Source organism: Xiphophorus couchianus, chromosome 12 (genome assembly GCF_001444195.1).
Source record: "Xiphophorus couchianus chromosome 12, X_couchianus-1.0, whole genome shotgun sequence".
In the NCBI taxonomy this organism is placed as follows: domain Eukaryota; kingdom Metazoa; phylum Chordata; class Actinopteri; order Cyprinodontiformes; family Poeciliidae; genus Xiphophorus; species Xiphophorus couchianus.
In genome coordinates, this window is record NC_040239.1 from 21,409,364 (window position 1) to 21,427,985 (window position 18,622).

The 18,622-nt window shown below is 39.8% G+C and overlaps 1 protein-coding gene across 1 annotated transcript; it reads right to left on the reverse strand.

Annotated features, from left to right (window-relative positions):
- Positions 1-971: 971 nt before the first annotated feature.
- On the reverse strand, positions 972-17,598 carry abhd17b (abhydrolase domain containing 17B, depalmitoylase). The gene is made up of 4 exons (XM_028034061.1): positions 17,020-17,598; positions 14,336-14,803; positions 3,724-3,903; positions 972-3,320 (listed from the first exon to the last, which is right to left on the reverse strand). Exons 2-4 carry the CDS (start codon positions 14,800-14,802, stop codon positions 3,101-3,103), a joined length of 867 nt encoding a protein of 288 aa, XP_027889862.1. The 5' UTR covers position 14,803; positions 17,020-17,598; the 3' UTR covers positions 972-3,100.
- Between the last annotated feature and the right edge of the window lie 1,024 nt (positions 17,599-18,622).

Below are 18,622 nucleotides of genomic sequence, written 5' to 3' on the forward strand. Positions count from 1 at the left end.
AGTTAAAATGTCATCTACAGTTTAAAACTGACAGAACCCTCCCAAAAAAATACTTGCATGCAAGTCAATGGGTCCATACGGACAGAAAATCAGAGTCTATACAGATGCGTTCTATCCAATCTGACTGGAGTATTTTTGTAAGGATGAACAGGTACAATTTTAAGTCCTAGATGCGCAAACCTCATAGAACTGCCTCCCAAAATACTAACAGCCTTAATCTGAATGAAAGGTAGTCCAGCAAAGTGTTCCCTCGGGGTCTGAACACAGATGAACTGCATACTTTTCTTATTTCTATTTGGAAATAAACTTCTAAGCTATCTTTCATTTTCCTTCTACTTCACAGTCAAAGCACTACCTGTTATTTCATACATAAAATCACCACAAAAATACATATTCACTATGATTTGTTCTGCTTTGCAGTTATAAATTAGTGATCTGCTAAACAGTGAATGCCCTTCACTTGAATCAATGTCAACAAAAACACTATTTTTAGCTAGAAGGATCAGGAACCTACTTTGTTCCAAAGCAAAAAAAAAAAAATATATATATATATATATATAAACACAATAAAGTTTTTAATAATGTTATCTTGTGCAGAAGTTTCTTTCCTGCTTCCCACCTTAAGTATGTGGATTTCCCTTTTCCTTGACTTCGAAAGAAAACATGGGTTTCCAAGGAGCTATTTAAAGAATTCCCACTTTGTGTCCAGTGAGCGAGATTAGAGTAACATCGCCACCTGCTGGTCCTCATGAGGGACAAAAGGTACTTCACAACTTAAAACAGTCGTACTGTAGAGTACCTTTTAAAACTTTCCCATATCAAATTTACATTGTGAGATATTTTTGTTCCTAGAGGAACTGGGTGAAAACCACCCACTTCATAGCAAATGGACAGCGTTTGATGTGTGGCTGTTTACAATTAAGCAAGAAAAAAAGTAAACAGATTCTGATATAATAAAGTCACAAATGAGATCATTATTCCACATACGATTTTATTTGCTCTATCCATATTAGAATTAGTATATTAATGTTAATACATAGTTTCTTTGCATTGAAATATCCTATACAAACTAAATCAAATCAGATTACACCCATCAGAGTGGTGAGTATAAAAGGCTGCCGAGTGACAGCCTTGGCATATCAAGGGTTTTAAAAGAAAGACAAAATCCAGTCAAACAATTTTGTGGAAAAAAAAAAAGAAGAAAAACTGTAAATATACGTTCTGAACATTTTACAGTGGAAAAAAATAAGCAAAAAAAAATTGTTTACAGATCAAAATAAAATACAATAGAAAAAAAAAAGTGTTAACACATGAGCGCATAAAAAGAAGAGGTCCCCAATCCTGGCGTGGATCTTGGTCAATCTGACAAACAGCTAGTTGTTTCTGCTCGTTTAGCAGGCAGCCGGTCAGACCTGAAGGTTTACAGTAGCACCGATTGGCTTATTGTTAACTGCGATAAAAAATAATAATTCAAGTGTCCAAAGACTTAAAATAACCAGAAGGAAAAAGAAATGTCTTTTGCAATTGAATGCTTGCATGCCAAAAAAAGACAAAACAAAAAAGAACAAAAAAGGTAAACGCTGTTCATGGCACACAGCAGCACTTTGACATTTTCATTTTAAGGGTTCGACGGCCAGACGGAGCTCTATTTTGGCTCTCTCAGAAGGGCAAAAGAAAAACGGTGATTTCAGAGACATTGTGGTGAAGAAAGATAAAATTGACACAAAAGCAAAAACATTTTGGCCATGACTGAGTCCCTGGATGCAGAGCTAATCGTTTGAAATAGCTCATTGTCTCAGTACAGTGGAGACTCAAGAACCATGCGTGGAGTAAAAATTGTCCAGTGTAAATATACTGGAGGAAGAAGATAATACTTCCACCCCAAATAACCCATTGTAAGATTTTTAGCCACTTCCTAAACTGAAAAACATAAAAAGACAAGCAGTGATCATAATTCATCCTGAACAGCAATAGTGGTCGACTAGAACTGACAGCAGCTGTCACAGTAGTTTCGTTTCTGTGTGTATTAAGAAAAAAAGATACAATAATCTAACCCAGTTACATAAAGTAGGCATATCGTTCTAATGTTTTCTATTTGATATATTAAAACCCAGAGGCACAAATTGCACAAAACTGGGATTCATAATCGTCTTTCTATATACTGGCGAATCATTATTAGCAAAAGGTCAGATTTTTGCCCACAGACGTGCCCGGCGTGATGTGAAAACTATCATCAACAGCAGTATGATGATGGGTGTCTTAAATCAACAACGCTTCAAATCAAACTAAAACGTTACAACCTTTCAGGTGGCTGGAAAGAACCTACTCTCAAGCATTTAACCAAACCTTTCAGTGCTGATCACCATCTCACTTAAAGGATCTATAATCAAGCTGTACCATTTACATTTTACAGAGACACGGAGATGACGGCAAGTTGCACTCTTCATTATTTACACAGGGTTCTGAAGTATATTAAAACATTTGGCAAAACTGGCACAGATGGGTGAAGTGTTAGTTTTTCTAGTTCAACTCTTAAGTGACAATATGTGCAAATCCAACATGTTCTGTAAAAATAAAAAATAAAACACAAACTGGGTCCTCAGAGGAGAACCAATAATCAGATGCAGTGAGTAGGATAATATGGAGTTCAGTCGATTTAGACTAATTAGTCTGTAGAAAGGCCATTTCCTGGAATGCAAGTCTCCATTAGGAACCACAAACCTTCTCTTATAAGGCAGGAACAAAATATGACACTTCATTACTTTGTAATTACTGTATTAACTCCAATATTGTCCTTGCACATGTCTTGTTTGCCCTTCTATCACAGTCACAAACTGCAGTGTCCAACATAAGCAGATCTAAAAGCAAAAAAGGATTTATATGGAGGTGAGATTTCTAGTGGAAAAAAGGATCAGGGTAATCCTGTAGAAAGCCAAATGAGGGGAGAGAGGGGAAGTGTCTCGACTAAGTGAAGAGAGTCGCCACTAAGTCAGTTCAAGACAGACAGACACTGATTCTCCGTTTAATAATTCAGAAACAATAACTCAGGCCGTCTGTAAAACTGCAGCTTTCTTTCCTGCTTCTCTTATTTCAAGCAGCTCTATAAGTTGACCAGCTCATGTGCAACAAACTGTTTGAGCCTCTCCAGGTACTGTCCGTAGAGCTCTATGTCATTGTGTCCGGCGCCCTCCACCCAGAGGGGCTCCACTGGGTGCTGGCAGCGTTCGTACAGCGCCAGCCCGTGGGAGAAGTCGATGACCTCGTCCTCGGTACCATGGATCAGGAGGACTGGCGACGTTACCTTGGAAATCTTGTCGATGCTTCGAGACAAAAACCCAAGAGAAACAAATGACACAAATTAGAGAAGATAAAGATTAAAAATTGATTTATCTGCTGTACATTAAAACGAAAAAAATAGGATGACATTAGTATTACAGATTTCAGCGTGTTTTATTGGGATTTTATGTAATGCAATCCTAAAGTTTGTGCAATTTGAAAAGGGATACAAATACATTTGCATTGCATTTCACCAACTACCCAGCAGATGGAGCAGTTGGAAATAACTTTCATCTGATTAGCTCAAGAGTGGGTAGAAAATATTTCCCTCTATTGTCTTTATAGGCATTTTTATCCGTAAAGGACAGATGGCATGCTTCAACTGTAAAAATGTCACAGTCGGCCTTGTTTACACACACATGCCATCTGTCGTCGGGCTGCACTCACTTTGGAAAGGCGTCAAAACAGTAGGTCTTCTTGGTGTCAGGGAAAGCCACTCTCATGCCAGAGGTGAGCGGGGAGTGGAGGATGACTGCGGCACTCTCGTAGCGAGAGGCGAGGTCCACAGAGGGAACCGTGCCAATGCTCTGCCCGTAGATGATCACGTTCTCGGGACGGATGCCGTACCTTTGAACACAGCACAACTAAATATAAACCACCCTGTGTGTTCAACACAATGAGGATATGTACAGTACAAGTTGACCAACATAAGCAGATAATATTTGCAGACATTGGCATGCCTCCAGTGAGGCCATTAGTTAATTATTAAAAAAAAAGAAAAGCTGATTAACAAACTAACACTTGTGGAATGTTTTTTGCGACTGCCAGTATTTCGCTGCCATGCTTTTACTGCATTTTAATTATTTTTTTCCACTTGATTGCCTCCACTTTCTTCTGATAATTTTGTTTATTGTTTTTCATTCCTTATGAATGCTTTAATCGATTTTATCTTATTTTCCCCCAAAAGGTTTCTCTGTTTTTATGTATTGCTTTTTAAAAAAGAAATTATTTATGTTTTTTGTCCTTTGAGCACTCTGGTCAAGACCCATTACAACTAGCTTGCATTTCAGAAAAATCTGAATGGACATTATTTTAAAACCAAGACACAGTTGTGTGATGCATCACTGCTTCTACACCATCCCTGCAGTCTTGTGACTAAGCACAAAGAAAAAAAAAAGAGAGAGAGAAATAAAAAATAGGAAAGACATTAATCCTAGTTTGAGGGCAAGGGATAAATTGGGAGGGTGGAAAAATATATATATATATATTTAAAAAAAAAAAAAGGAAAATGGAGAGAGAGAAGACATTCCACAGCTGATTATGGCTAACGTGACCCACTGTAGCAAGCAGTCAGCTGACGAGCTGGAACCTACTTTGGGAACACTGCATCACAGTCTCTATTGCTACATGGCTGAATAACGCAAAGTAAACAGTTAAACGCAGCCAGGACAAACCTCAGCTCCACTCTGTTATTAAATACTAGACCTCTACTTACAGGCTCCACGCTACAGCCTCTACTGACACGCGACTGTAATTCATAATGTTGGATACATGGAACAGTGAGGACAGATAGCATGTTGAGCTACTGTAATGGATTATCGTCTTTGCCTTAAAAAGAAACAAGCAGCAATAACGTTTGCCTGCTACTAGCAACCGTACACAACTGAAGTGCAGACACTCAATTAAGATAAAGTGTGGCAACTCACAGAGTCAGTGTGGACAGCAGACAATCATTAGCGTGAAAACATGAACTGTTTACAGTTCATGTCAGGTGCTCATCAGGGTATAAATAGTGGTGAGAATACTGACAGCATTGGAAAGAATGACTGCAGAGTGAAGGCTGGGTTAGCTCACATCACTCTAAATGTTGTTTCATAGCTGATAAAATATTTATTCAACTGTATATAAATTACACTGACCTTTATGGGTAATCACTTGTTAAATGATCAATCCACCGTAGAAAGAAATCAGTTCAAACAAATCATTAAAATCCCTAAATTAATAACATTCATACCTCATCAGGGCTTTATAGATGAACTGTAGGCCTCTTTATTAGTGTAGGGTTTAAGTATAACCTTACAAGGCAGCCTAGACCTTCACATTTATAAACAAGTCAATATAACACAAATCTCCCAACATGTCACAACCATGTGACATTTATGCAATATCAATAAAGTGGCAAAACTGGAACTGCCAGTCGTTGTGTAAAGAGGACAGAGGACAAGGGATGGCTGTTCCTAGGTGCTTTTTGTTGACATCTTCATCTTTAACGACCAATGTCATTACCTGGAGCAAGCCGGAGTGTCTCACTTGACAACAGTAACACAAACCCCGAATATTGAACCTCCCCTATAAGCAATCTGCTATCTTGTTTTGTGTTCAAACCGTCATTGAGGGCCACACAAGGACTATAATAACAGACGTGCTTGTGTGTAGTCCGCAATTTACTCTGTTGCACTTCAGCTGAAATAGATCTCCACAGGCCGAAGTCAGTCACGCTTCCTGGTTACAACCCTCCTCCCGTACCGTCATCGATTCAGTCTCCAGACACAAACCCAATCTTTTATGCATCCCATCCTCCCTCATCCCACTCCTCTAGCTCACGCTGCCTCTTGACTGCCCACCTCATGCTCCACTCAAGAGCAAAACTCCTTTTAATTCCCAAGCAGCACTGCATGACTAATACACACTGCAAGAGTCTTGGAACATATGCAGCACATTTTTTAACACATTAAAATACCATCTGTGATGCAGCAGGGCGATTCTCTATAGAAATGCTTGATGAACCAAAAACCTTCCAACACGAGAGTTTTTTGTTTTTTTTCTTGTTTGTGGCCATTTCTACTTCCAAGTGTCTATCAGGTGAACCGGTGCACACCTGAACAAGTTAGACTCAAAGTACAAAATGATGAGCCAATAACATTTTATTACACTGTGTTGTGTTCGGTCAGGTGAGACGTCGAACTCCACCCAAGAGATTGGTACAGGCGTCATCTCATGACGCCTCATGGGTGAGAAACACTCCTATAAATATTAGGTCGCCACCCTGCAAATGCAGGCCTGAAAATTCCTCCACAGTGTTTTTGGAACGGCTGAAAAGATGGATGGCGTTTCCATTAGGATCGATAGACCTATTGACCAGGAAGCCAGTTTTCCTCGTTTGTTTTCACAAGCCTCAGTAGAGAGGAAAGGCTTGGTCTGAAAGCTCATTGCAAATCTGTTGCCAGGCTGCTGCTCGATATTAGACAAGCAGGATTGACTGCTGCTCTGCCTCCTCCACTGAGGGAGAAGAAAATGTTACACAGAGCCATTTAGAGTTTGGAAAGGACACACTCAGAGAATCGAACATAGTGGGAAAGCCATCTAAAGTTTCCAAATGATCTTCTAAATAAAACAAACACACTAAAACCAAGCTGAGGGTTGAGCAATGCAAGTAAGAACAAAGTTTTGCCAACCTCGTTTTTCCCCTTCGCCCATCAGTATGACAAAGCCGACCTGCTGACTCACACAGTGAGGACATCTCCTGCTCAGGTGAAGGGAGTGCCTCATCCCCTGTGGTGGAACTACAGCAGGAGTCTGTAGCGTCGCCTCCGGCTCTGCTAAACTGATGAAAGCGTCATCAAAGTGACAGGTGGTTATTTCTGTCATGTGGCAGAGTTTTGACATGCTTGAATAGGCTGCTTTCATTTTGCTCGACATCCGTGAGGGATACAGGCAAGATGTGCGGCCAGGCGGGAAAAGCTTTGGTGGAATGGACATAATCTAAAAGGTTTTTGTAACATTCTGGTCAGCTCACTAAAAAGCATTTTCCTCTCCAAATTTTATTACCAATATGTTCCACAACTCAGCAAAAAAGACAACAATGACGTTATCAATGTGGTAAAGGGCCATTTCACTGTAGTTTCAGCTTCTGGACCCACCAAAATAATTTCCACTTCAAAAATTTACATATTAGTTTTTGTTTTTGTTATATGTGATCTGCGATGGCATAATTTTGTTACGAAGGCTCCAAGACATAAGTGTCCATGCTTTTTTTAGTGTCCAAGTCTAAACTGATTAAGAACTATAAATCCAGTTTCTGAGTTTTTTTTAATCCGTCACGTCCCTTAATAACTGAAAAGAGAAACATTGAGTCAGGCAAAAATTTTGGATGTTGTAAATTTTACTTAAAGGATCCCAACTAAAAATAAGTCAAAGTTGTGTAATGTTTATATTCCAGAAATTTAGATTTTTGTCTTTCAAATAATGGAAGAAGGAAAAACATCTGGCAAGTCACATTTTTCATACTTTTTTCAGACATGAAAAATACTAAAAACTTAAATTCCAAAATTTTCCAGACTTTACGAGTATTTAAGTACCCTGAATCTTGTCAACTCATGGTCAAATGGATGGTTAGGATCCTTTTACTACTGCAGAGGAAGTCACTTTAGAAACCTTTTTAAACGTTAAACACCACAAATAAAGCAAGACAGAAAAATAACTTAAATTAGGTCCGTTTTACTTTCCACCAAACTTAGGAAATGGGAAGTACATAGAAATACCACCTCATTACAAAAGCAGAAGGATTGTGTGCAAAAGGGTATGAATAGCTACTCATACTTTCCATTCTGTTATTAGCAACAACAAAAAACAAATACTGAAGAAATCATTGTTCATTTCAGACAGCGAGTGAAAATTCCTGTGAAAATTTCTCCTCAGACCTTTTTGTCTAGACTCTAGACTAATGTCAGAGCTGGATCACAGCATTGAAAGCTTTGGTTACTGCCGATTTGCTCAACAGGAACGATACAAAACCCCCAGAAACATAGCATGTACCAGTGTAATCATATGCATATGTGTCAATGCATCAAGGCTGAGTGGTGAAGTATAGAAACACTGAACTTCTTTATTAAATATAAATAAAAGAAGCTGACGCAGTAAAGATTCAATGGAAAAAGATTCGCAGATGGCTTCCAATTGCTATGAAACTTTTGGGTCGTTTAAGACCTTTAAAACTGAGAGAACACCAGCTGTTCTTTGATGCTTGTAACACAAAGGGGTGTTTCCACCAAACTGGTTCGATTGCCAAACAGGTCCTGGTGCTTGCATAGTTCTGTTTTCAATACCCGGCCGCAAGTGCCAGGGGGGCTAGAAGAAGCGATGCTTTCGTCATTAGCCAACGCTGGGCTCAAGAAGACAAAAAAATAAATGAAAAAGAAAAATGTGAGCACTTGAAAACCATGAGTTGGCATAGCTTTTGATCTACCCAGTTATTTTGATACCTGGCCCATTATAGGGTTTAAACGAGTGAATACGCTGCCTAGAGCTTTAACAATATTGATCTTTGGCTTCTGCTGTTTACCCATTTCTGCCAGCGCTGCTGTTACTGGCCAGAGATCAACTAGTTGGGATTGAAAAATTCTCACAAACATCCGTTTACAGGGAAGGCAGGATGGATCCATTTACTGGACAGGCTGTTTATCGTGATGTGGTGGCAGCTACCACCAGCCCAGGTCAAGCTCTGGAAGCACCGCAATGGAAAAACCCTAAATGTATAACTGAGTATGCACAATTGTGGGATATATAAATTTCAATATAGAGAGAGACAACAGCTAACAACCAAAGAGAGAAATAATGATACAGACAAGGCAGTAAAACAGAGAGATAGTTGCTGAGTGACAGAGGCCACTGGCCACAAGGTTTACATAGACATCATTTGGTTACCTGCTCTGTTGGATCCTTTGGGGGGGAAAAAAAAGATGCAATGTTAATGCGAGGTGGTCTGAACATGAGCAGCCCAAGTATAAATAATTTACATAATGTCAGACTGGAAACGTGATAACCTTTTCTCTACAACTGTAAATGCTGAAGATAGTGTGACAAAGAGAAAAACACAAAAATAATCTGGTTCTAGTGAGGAAAAAAAGAAAAAAAAAAGTAGGTTGCTCTGAAAGAGTGATGCAGATGAAAAGGTTCTGCATCAGCTCAGCACAAAGATGAGGAGCAACTCCTGAACACCAAAATCTGAATTATCTCTTTTGGAGTAGAGCTATGCAGTCTGTCATCTAACCCCCTTTAGGTCACCCTTACCACAAAAAGCCCAGGGCATCGCATTCCACTGCAAAAAACAACCATGGGACTACAAGGCATGGGACATGCACAAAACACTCCAGCTGTAGCTTCTTCAGTAACAGCCTATATTCCTGTTCCATAGGGCTTATCTGATCTTAAAGATATTTCTCTCTGGAATAAGCAACATTTGATTAAAAGAACTGTTGCTTGATGACAGTAATAACAGCAACATAGCAGATTTAGAGGATCAGATCTGGCGAGTTTTAATTAATTAACTATCCAACCTTGACTGAATCTCTGGACGGTTCACATTAAGATTTTTGCCTAGTAGGTTTATTCATTTGTGTGGATCACCGAAGTTTAGACCCCATTTACTCAGATCTGACAGATTTTCAAGGCCCATTTGTGAAAAGACACATTTGAGAGCATGTGTCTTTGCTGATTCATCTTTTGAATCAGCAAAAAGGTGGGCTGAGGGGAAAAAGGCCACAGAACCAAACCTAACTTTCACTTCTCTTTCAAGTGCCGTATTTTCCGCACTATAAGGCGCACCGCATTATAAGGCGCATAGAATAGATGCTACAGTAGAGGCTGGAGTTACGTTATGCATCCATTAGATGGAATTGCGCTAAAGGGAATGTCAACAAAATAGTCAGGTCAGTCAAACTTTATTAATAGATTACAAACCAGCGTTCTGACAACTCCGTTCATTCCCAAAATGAATAAACAGCTGTTTTATTATTTTCCCCGAGGTAAAGTAAGTGACATGGTATTTCTGTGACACGGTTTATCTTTTAACAACAGCAAGGTATAACATATAGTGGAGGGAAACCTTTTCTCGATTCAATAAACACGTAAAAAACAGTCCGATACTGTTACGGTAAATCAAACGTTAGTGCAATCACAATATAGATCACTTCCACACCATTGATTGGTTCATGTTAAATTCTCTCGCTGCTGCTCTATTCCCGTGTTCTACTGCGTGACTGATCGCCTTGAGCTTAAACTCTGTGTCGTAAGCGTGTCTCTTAATAGGAGCCATTTTGGGGTCTTTACACAAAACCCAGCGTGCACCGCGCGCTTCTTCTTCTACGGGGGAAAATGAAGTTGGCGGCTGCTTACCGTAGTTGCGAGACTTGTTGTGGCTCAATATTGGTCCATATATAAGGCGCACCAGATTATAAGGCGCACCAGATTATAAGTCGGCTGTCGGCTTTTGAAAAAATTGAAGGTTGTTAGGTGCGCCTTATAGTGTGGAAAATACGGTAGTTGCTTTCATAAGAACAAAGCTTTAAAACTCCCATAACTCCAAATGGGAGTCGACCTTTAAGCTCGAGATTCCAAATGACTCAATATTCATGGAAACAGAGGGTTTGATCACCAGAAAAGCCGGTTCTTCTTCAGCCCATATGTGATCATGTTTCTGGTTTAACTTGCTTGCTTCTTTATGTTCAGCTTTTTATTTGCAGAAGAATAGTCATCTGATTCTGAGAAAAACACTTTGGGAAACCTGAGGCAAAAGGCATGGAGCCAGAAAAAACAACCAGCAGTTTTTTTGCTCGAGGCTCAGCCACTACTGTTGAGACATTTGCATCTCTATGGTGCCAATATCTTTACATACTCCAGGAGAAACATCTGTGGATAATGTTTTAGTGAATCAACTCTTATTCTTAACTTGCAAAAGGAAGTTGATGTAAGCAGGAGTTCTACAGAGAAACAAACAACACTTTGATGCAAACTTGTAGAGTTGATCTTTTCGCGTCGCTGCACTGACCTCCGGGCTAAACCAAGTCTGGTATTCAATAGTTAGATGATCAACAATAATCCCTCTATTACATTAATTCCCACTTTACCCCAACCACCAACCATAATGCCCTGGATTGGGTTGGGCTCCCCAGAAGGACTGTTAGTACTTAAAAGGTTGATGATTACGTCAGACAAGGTCCCTTTGGGACTACAAAAACAAGAACACACACAATCTCCCTCACCCAGTATCCTCTACTCTGCATCCTGTTCTGTCAGGTGAGTGGAAGTTTTACTTTTCAATTTAGTAAATGCGTCTCTGTCCTTGCCTCCATAACTTGATGCCAGTAACAATAAAAAAATGTATCTGCCACAGATCTTAGGAATCATCACAAATATCTTTATCCTTCCAAAAAATAATCATTAAACCTTCTAATTGACTTACTAGAACAATAAGTTAGCAGACTTCCAATATCAACTAGGATCCAATGAGCCGTCAGAGCCAACCTGTCTACGTAATACTTGTGTTACTGTAATACAGAGACCCTCATCATTAATCAGTCCCTTAAACATAAACCATGATCACATTGCTCTTACAGAGCACAAAAGCAGGAGATGACGAGAAGATTTAAGACAAAAAGCAGACATCCTCAAACACGGTTGGAAGGAAGTGAGCGACCTCAGGTTAAACAAACAGATGAATACAGCTTACGTGAAGCAAAGCCTTATCTGAGAGAAGGAACTGCAACTGAGTGATGCAGCCAGATCTGTCCTCACTGGTGATAAACCACTTGAGGCTTACTGAACTTGAAGAGACATTTGCAGTGTCAGTAGTATTTTTGTGTCTTCAAGAAACACTGTGCAGCAGCAAGTGAGCACTTCACATCACCCTGAGCACATGACTCTCTCTATAATACATGGTGGCGCCAGCATCATTCTGTGGGGATGCTTTTCTTCAGTACAGACAAGTAAATTTGCCGGATTGAACTTAGGCAAAATGTTCAACGGAAGCTGCTGCAGACATAATTCAAAACACTTTTGAAGCTGTACCTGCAGCAAAAGGCGATTTTACAAAGTGTTGACTCATCACATCGTTTAATAAAACACTGAAGTTTGTAGTTGTGACAAAATGTGGGATGGTTTTGAACACTTTCACAGCACTGGATAGCAGACTGTGACCTTTCTCACTATTTATATACATCCGGCTTCCCATTTATCACAAAGCTTTGGAAACATGCAAAATCTGGCATTTTCATCCAAGACGGGCTAATTCCTATCAGATTCAATTCTAAACTGCAAGAATATCCAACAATACTAAAGGAGGAGGTAAAGTAGTGTGCCATACACCTAAAATCCATTAAATAGGGTTACGGTTGTATTTTCTATGAATCAGGAAAAAACAAGCGGTCTGGTAAGAACCAAAGTCTTGGTTCTTTTCAAAAGATGAGAAGTAAATGATAAATTATATATCATCATCATCACTAGGAAGCTCACAGTGAGCAAAGACATCTTTGAATCATTTGGGGTAAAATAACATAGGCTGTTAAAATCAAAAGTCCACCCAAAGCCTACAGAGATGAAGCCTCAGCAGAACACCCACTTACACCTACATGCAGTGGAGCAACGCATCATCACAGAAACCACACTCCTCATTAATCGCCCACATGAACATCTTGCTATCACTACCAAACCGTTTGTTGTAGTTTCCACAACAGGATTCGTCAGCATGATTTGTGTAATCCTTCCTCCACTCAGCTCCTTCGGCACACATCCTGCTCCTCGTCTGTTTGTTTTTTAAATACATATTTTTCACAAGGAAGACGTCTCCCACAACTTCCTACGTAGCTTGTGTCATGTTAGCCTTTTTTCCCCCTAATCACTTCCTGTTAGCTCCATCCAAAATGTCCTTGCATTTGCATCCTTCCAATGGCAAACCTGTCAATGGCAACATTGACAAACAGCTCCAATTAATATATTTGTGTATAAAGCATGTATACTTGAAAGCTTAGTCAGTGACAAAAGGCTTTCATAAGGCTCAAATATACTGCTTCATTTTGTGGCACCATGCCAATTATATATGTAGATATATAAAATAATAATAAGCAACAATATCAGGAAGAGAATTGCGGAATAGTACATGTGTCTGATTCATTCTTATGTAAAATTTCCAGAAGCCTGAAAGTCCCTTGTTTATGTGTTCAAACAAATATAGTCATAAAGGCCATGGAAAAGCGCAGCCATCATTCTGTTCAGGAAGGAGACGGGTTCTGTGTTGCAGAGATGAATGTGTTTGGGTGCTAAAGCTGGTAAAATGGTCATTGTTCACAGTGAAACGAGTTCTGTACCAACGTGGGCTGAAAGGTCACCCAGAAAGGAAGAAGCCATTTCCTCAAAAACGACAAAAAAATTCAGATTTTAATAATGCACTTATGAATTAAGGCCTTTGGGGAGCATGTGCTGTAGTCTGATGAGCCTAATATCAAAGTGTTTTTGCCCTGATGACCATGATTGCATTTAGAAGAACAAAAGGAGTGATGCTTCAAAGCACCATTCCATTCCAACATTGTGATATTTATTTGTTGGTTTTGTTTTGCAAGAGACTGGTGAATTAAAAAAAAAAGAAAAAAACAATGGCATCATGAGGACAGAATCATATGTGGATATACTGAAGCAATATCTGTAGACATCAACCAGAAAGTTTCAGCTAATGCAAAAATGGACCTTCCAATTGAACAAAAAAAAAAGATTTTACTGTCAAATTAGGTACAAACTGATCTAAGTATGATCGGGCCAGAATTGCAGAAAAATATTGAGAGACACAAAATGTCTGATTAAAAGTCATACAGGATAACTCTTATCAAATACGGACATAATGCATGCACACCTCTTTCTTTGAAATTTGTTCCTCATTGTTGTTGAATTTAGAAGAAAAGTAAAAGTCTTTCAATCAATCAATCAAATTTTATTTGTATAGCACATTTCAGCAGCAAGGCATTTCAAAGTGCTCTTTGTCTCTACGCTGTTGGCAAATATCTGGTTTCAGCTGCATCTGCCACTTCCCTTTCTACTCAGTGTTAATTTAGTTGCAATGCATATTTATGCAAGATTAAAGTTACCACTTAATATGTACATCTATTTATAAAACTGGAGATAAGATTGTGGGTATTCTGCTTTAGCGACAAATTAACAGCATGTTAATATCTTAAAAAAATATATATCTCTTTTATATCTCTCTTCCCCCTCTTTCATTCATTCTCATCCTTACCGTGACCGCAGTGCATGCCATGCAGCATCCACATCTGCATACAGGTTCTTCTCCGAAGGTTTCCCAGAGCTGGCTCCGTAACCCGAGTAGTCGTAGGAGAAGACGTTACAGTTGATCCTTGAGCCCAGACCAATGTAGAAACTGCTCATTTGGCCCAGGTCCACCGCATTCCCGTGGGAGAACAACAGAGTGTAGCGGGCGTTGGGTGAGCAGCGCACAAACATGCAGGCAATGCGGTTCCCTCTGGAGGTGCGCGTCATAAAACACTCGATGGCGTCCTTTTCTCGTGCGGAGTACTGCCAGTCAGCCCGCTCCGAGAGGTGCAGCGTCCATCTGCCGCCGCTTTCGTCGCACATGAGGCTGTAGGTGGGCTCTGGAGGGAGGAAGGCCAGCTTGGAGGCGATCTTGCTGGGGCACGGCGGACAGCAGAACAGGCAACATAGCTCACTGAAGGTTAGATGGTTCATCCTTCAAAAATGGGACAGCGAGAGTAACAATGACTACAACAGATTCAACTGTTTACATTCACCGCATACTTCAGGAACACATACATGCAGAAAAGCAAGGAAAGCCACATCTAAACAAAATTACAATTAAAGATATTAAAAGCCTGCAGCATTTGGTAATAGCTCAAAGTCTTGTATCATTTAAGGTTTGAATGGTGTTTCAAGCTGAATGTAAGTAGAAGTACTTACCCTTCACATGCAAAAGTTCAATCATGCAATAATAGTAATATACAATAGATTTTGTAGTCATTGTCCTGAAATAGATGAACGTTGACAAATCTGAATCGTTGAAATAGCAAATGCTGCGCCGGTCATTACGTATATGCCAGTGAACTTTGGACTAAACATCAGCGGTAGTAAGAACGGGACACAATCATCATTGCATTATCAGTGTCTGCAAGGTCCCAACCACAAATAACAGTGTGGATGCAATATCTTTGAAAATATCACATTTTAATTGCTACGCTTTCAGATTCTGCATCCTAATAACACATATTTACCATTTGTTGTCTTTAACTACCCGTGCTGATCCCACGTGGTGTATATTTTTAGTGGCTAAAAAGACGCCAGTACAAACAAGTTATGAGGAAATTGCAATAATGAAAAAATAATTTTAAAAAAAGGTCCAGAAAAACTGGCAGGGTTACCCCCAGTGAATTATAAACCTGGCAGACCACCAGGCTTTACTTGTGCCCCCTTCAGGCTAAACATTGCTTATTTATGCAAGTCTTTTTAAATTGTTTGCATTTTTAAGATTTTATAGTTGGTGCTCAGGTATTAATCTTCCAATCTATTAATAACGCATAACTATCAAGTGATATTTACAAATTTCCTGTCAACTTTAAACATTTTTTAACTAAAAAAAAAAACAAAAACAAAAACACAACGGGCCGCTGGATGAATGACTGCCCTAGCGCCCAACCACCGGGTTTAGCAGGTTTTCTGGGGGAAATCTTGACTGGATTATCGATATCAATAAGGACATTTTATATATTTAGCAATAGCGTTGCAATTACATGTTTCCCTGATATTTTGCACTGTTAACTTTTGGTAACATCATGACCACAGGTAGGTCTATTTGAGTTTTTGCTGCTACTGCAGCAGATTCTTTGTTGGAATAAAGTAAAATGTGAGATAAAGTTAAGAAGTAGCGCTGAGTTGAAAAAAAACCCCAAACAATTTCAACCAAACACAAAAAATAATAATAACAAAAATAATAATAAAGAAATCAGTGTGATACAGTTTATTTTCAGTAAGGAGGATCTACTGCAAAGGTGTCAAACTCCAGTCCTCCAGGGCCAATGTCCTGCAGTTTTTCGATGTGCCACAGGTACAAAACACTGGAATGAAATGGCTTAATTACCTCCTTGTATAGATCAGTTCTCCAGAGCCTTGCTAATGACCTAATTATTCTATTCAGGTGTGGTGCAGCAGAGGCACATCTAAAAGTTGCAGGACAGCGGCCCTTGAGGACTGGAGTTTGACACCCATACTGGCATGTTCCCCATGGATCTTTCTGCTTATTTTGCACGCTTTGGTGGCCCTGCTGGAAAGAATGAAGGACATGTGACTTTTACTTTGGTAAAAAAAATAAAATAAATAAATTAATGCACTCTAAAAATGCCTGGCAGCAATGTTATCCATTTAGCTAAACCATTAACAAAAAAAAAAAAAAAAAATGAACAGGAAATGCTCAGATTTTCTGCCCAGATGTAGACATTAGTTTGTATGTGGTGGTTTAATCCGAATTTATGATTCTTTCACTCCTTCACGTGTCTGCTTTGATGTTTAAATGTTAACGTTGCTTTTTTGAAAAGCACATTTGATGTTTAAGCTAATTCAGTTTTAATTGCACCCATGTGCTTTCAACTCTTCTTAATAGCTAGTCTGCTGAAACTGTTCCTATAAACAACTTGGCAGCACAAGAGCTGATTTAGACTCTTTGAAGCCACTTGTGATTATAAATGTCCCCTATTAAAACTGCACGATGGTTCTTCAGCATCTTGCCTAAGTGGCTTCCCCAAGGGAGCCCAAACCCAGGAAAAGCCTGTCCGCTTCCCACAGTCCTTCGCCATCCGGGTTGCATCTGGTCCGATTTGTAGGAATATATTGTTTGCTAAACCACAGTAGGAGTGTTTTGTTTTTTTCTTTAAAACGAAGAGATTATGCCAACGTTACCTGAACCGTGGGGTTTTCTTTGTTTTTCTTTCTTTTTTCTTCCAGGAGACTGCGTCGCCACTGGGTAGTGTTTTATTCACACCACGGAAACTAATTTATCTTCTTTTCGACGCCAGCAGATTGTCGGGGCTATCCCCGGCCGCAGATTATCCTCGGTTTTATCTCCTATCAGTTATCAATGTCACGTTGAGTGTAGATATCCTAAACAAGTCCGGAAGCAAGCGGCTTCGTCCTCCGGGTCCAAACAGCCTTTTTCTTTTTTTTTCTACTGTTTCTTTCTTTCTTTCTTCCACCTCGCTTTTCTCTCAGCATACGGTCTAGAATTATAACAAGGCTGCTTCATTCATGCTGTCCAAGTAGACAAACCTCAACGAGGGCATTGGTAAAAAAAAAAAACAAAGGGTCTGAAAATCCGGAAAACAAATCAGAAACGATACAGTTCACAGCTGTAACACTTGGCTCCGAAACATCTCTGCTTTCGTTCTGGTTATCACTTCGCTAGTGAGGAGGGCGAGGCGTCGGGGCGACAGCTGCAAGGACCAATGGCGAGGAGTTTGCTGAAGCCAGGCCACCATTTGTGGACTGTTTGAGGAAATGTTGGGCAGGTCCTACACGACGCCGCAGAGTGGCAACATAGACGGAGAGGAGGTAGACGGACGCTTGCGTTCACACCGCCGCCATATTGTGAGTGGCACCGTCAAAAGATTCTGAAAAAGCACCTTTTGCTCAAAAGATGCTTCTTCAGTGGGGTGAGATAATTTTGAGAAGGTGTTTCATAACACCTGAAGCACCTTTGTTGCAGTTTTTCTGAAAACAAATGTGTTTGTTTTCAGAACTGAACACAGGGCATGTTACACATAATGTGAGTGAAACACGCACATAACAAGACTTGTATGATTAATAAAAGATGGTAAATGTCAGTACAAATTGGCCAATGATGAATTGCATTGGCCAATTTATTAGGCACACCAAGTGGGTTAAAACCTCAGAACAGCCTTAACTATCTATATCAGGGGTCTCAAACTCCAGTCCTCGAGGGCTGCAGTCCTGCAGCTTTTAGATGTGCCTCTGCTGCACCACACCTGAACAGAATAATTAGGTCATTAAGGCTCTGGAAAACTGATCTACACAAGGAGGAGGTCAGTAAGTCATTTCATTCCAGTGTTTTGTACCTTTGGCACATCTATAAACTGCAGGATTGCGGCCCTCGAGGCCTGGAGTTTGAGACCCCTGATATATCAAAGAGGTTTCAGAAACATTTGTCAGAGATTGTTGCTCCATATTGATATGACAACGTAAAGCAGTTGATGTGCATCCATGTCACAACCCTTCAATCCAATCACATGACCAAGCTACTCTATTGGATTGAGATCTGGTGACCTAGAGGCCACTGGAGTACAGTTAACAGTCATGTTCAAAACATTTGAGTATTGACCAATCACCAATCTTCCAAATTAATCTATCTTGCTAAAATAGATTAATAATATTAATGGTTCTTCCTAAATCAATAAAATTGGGTCCGATTTATCGGTGCACCCCTACATTCAGGTAGACTGTTGCAATGCTCAGTTGGTCTTTATAATCCCCCAATGGGGAAATTCAG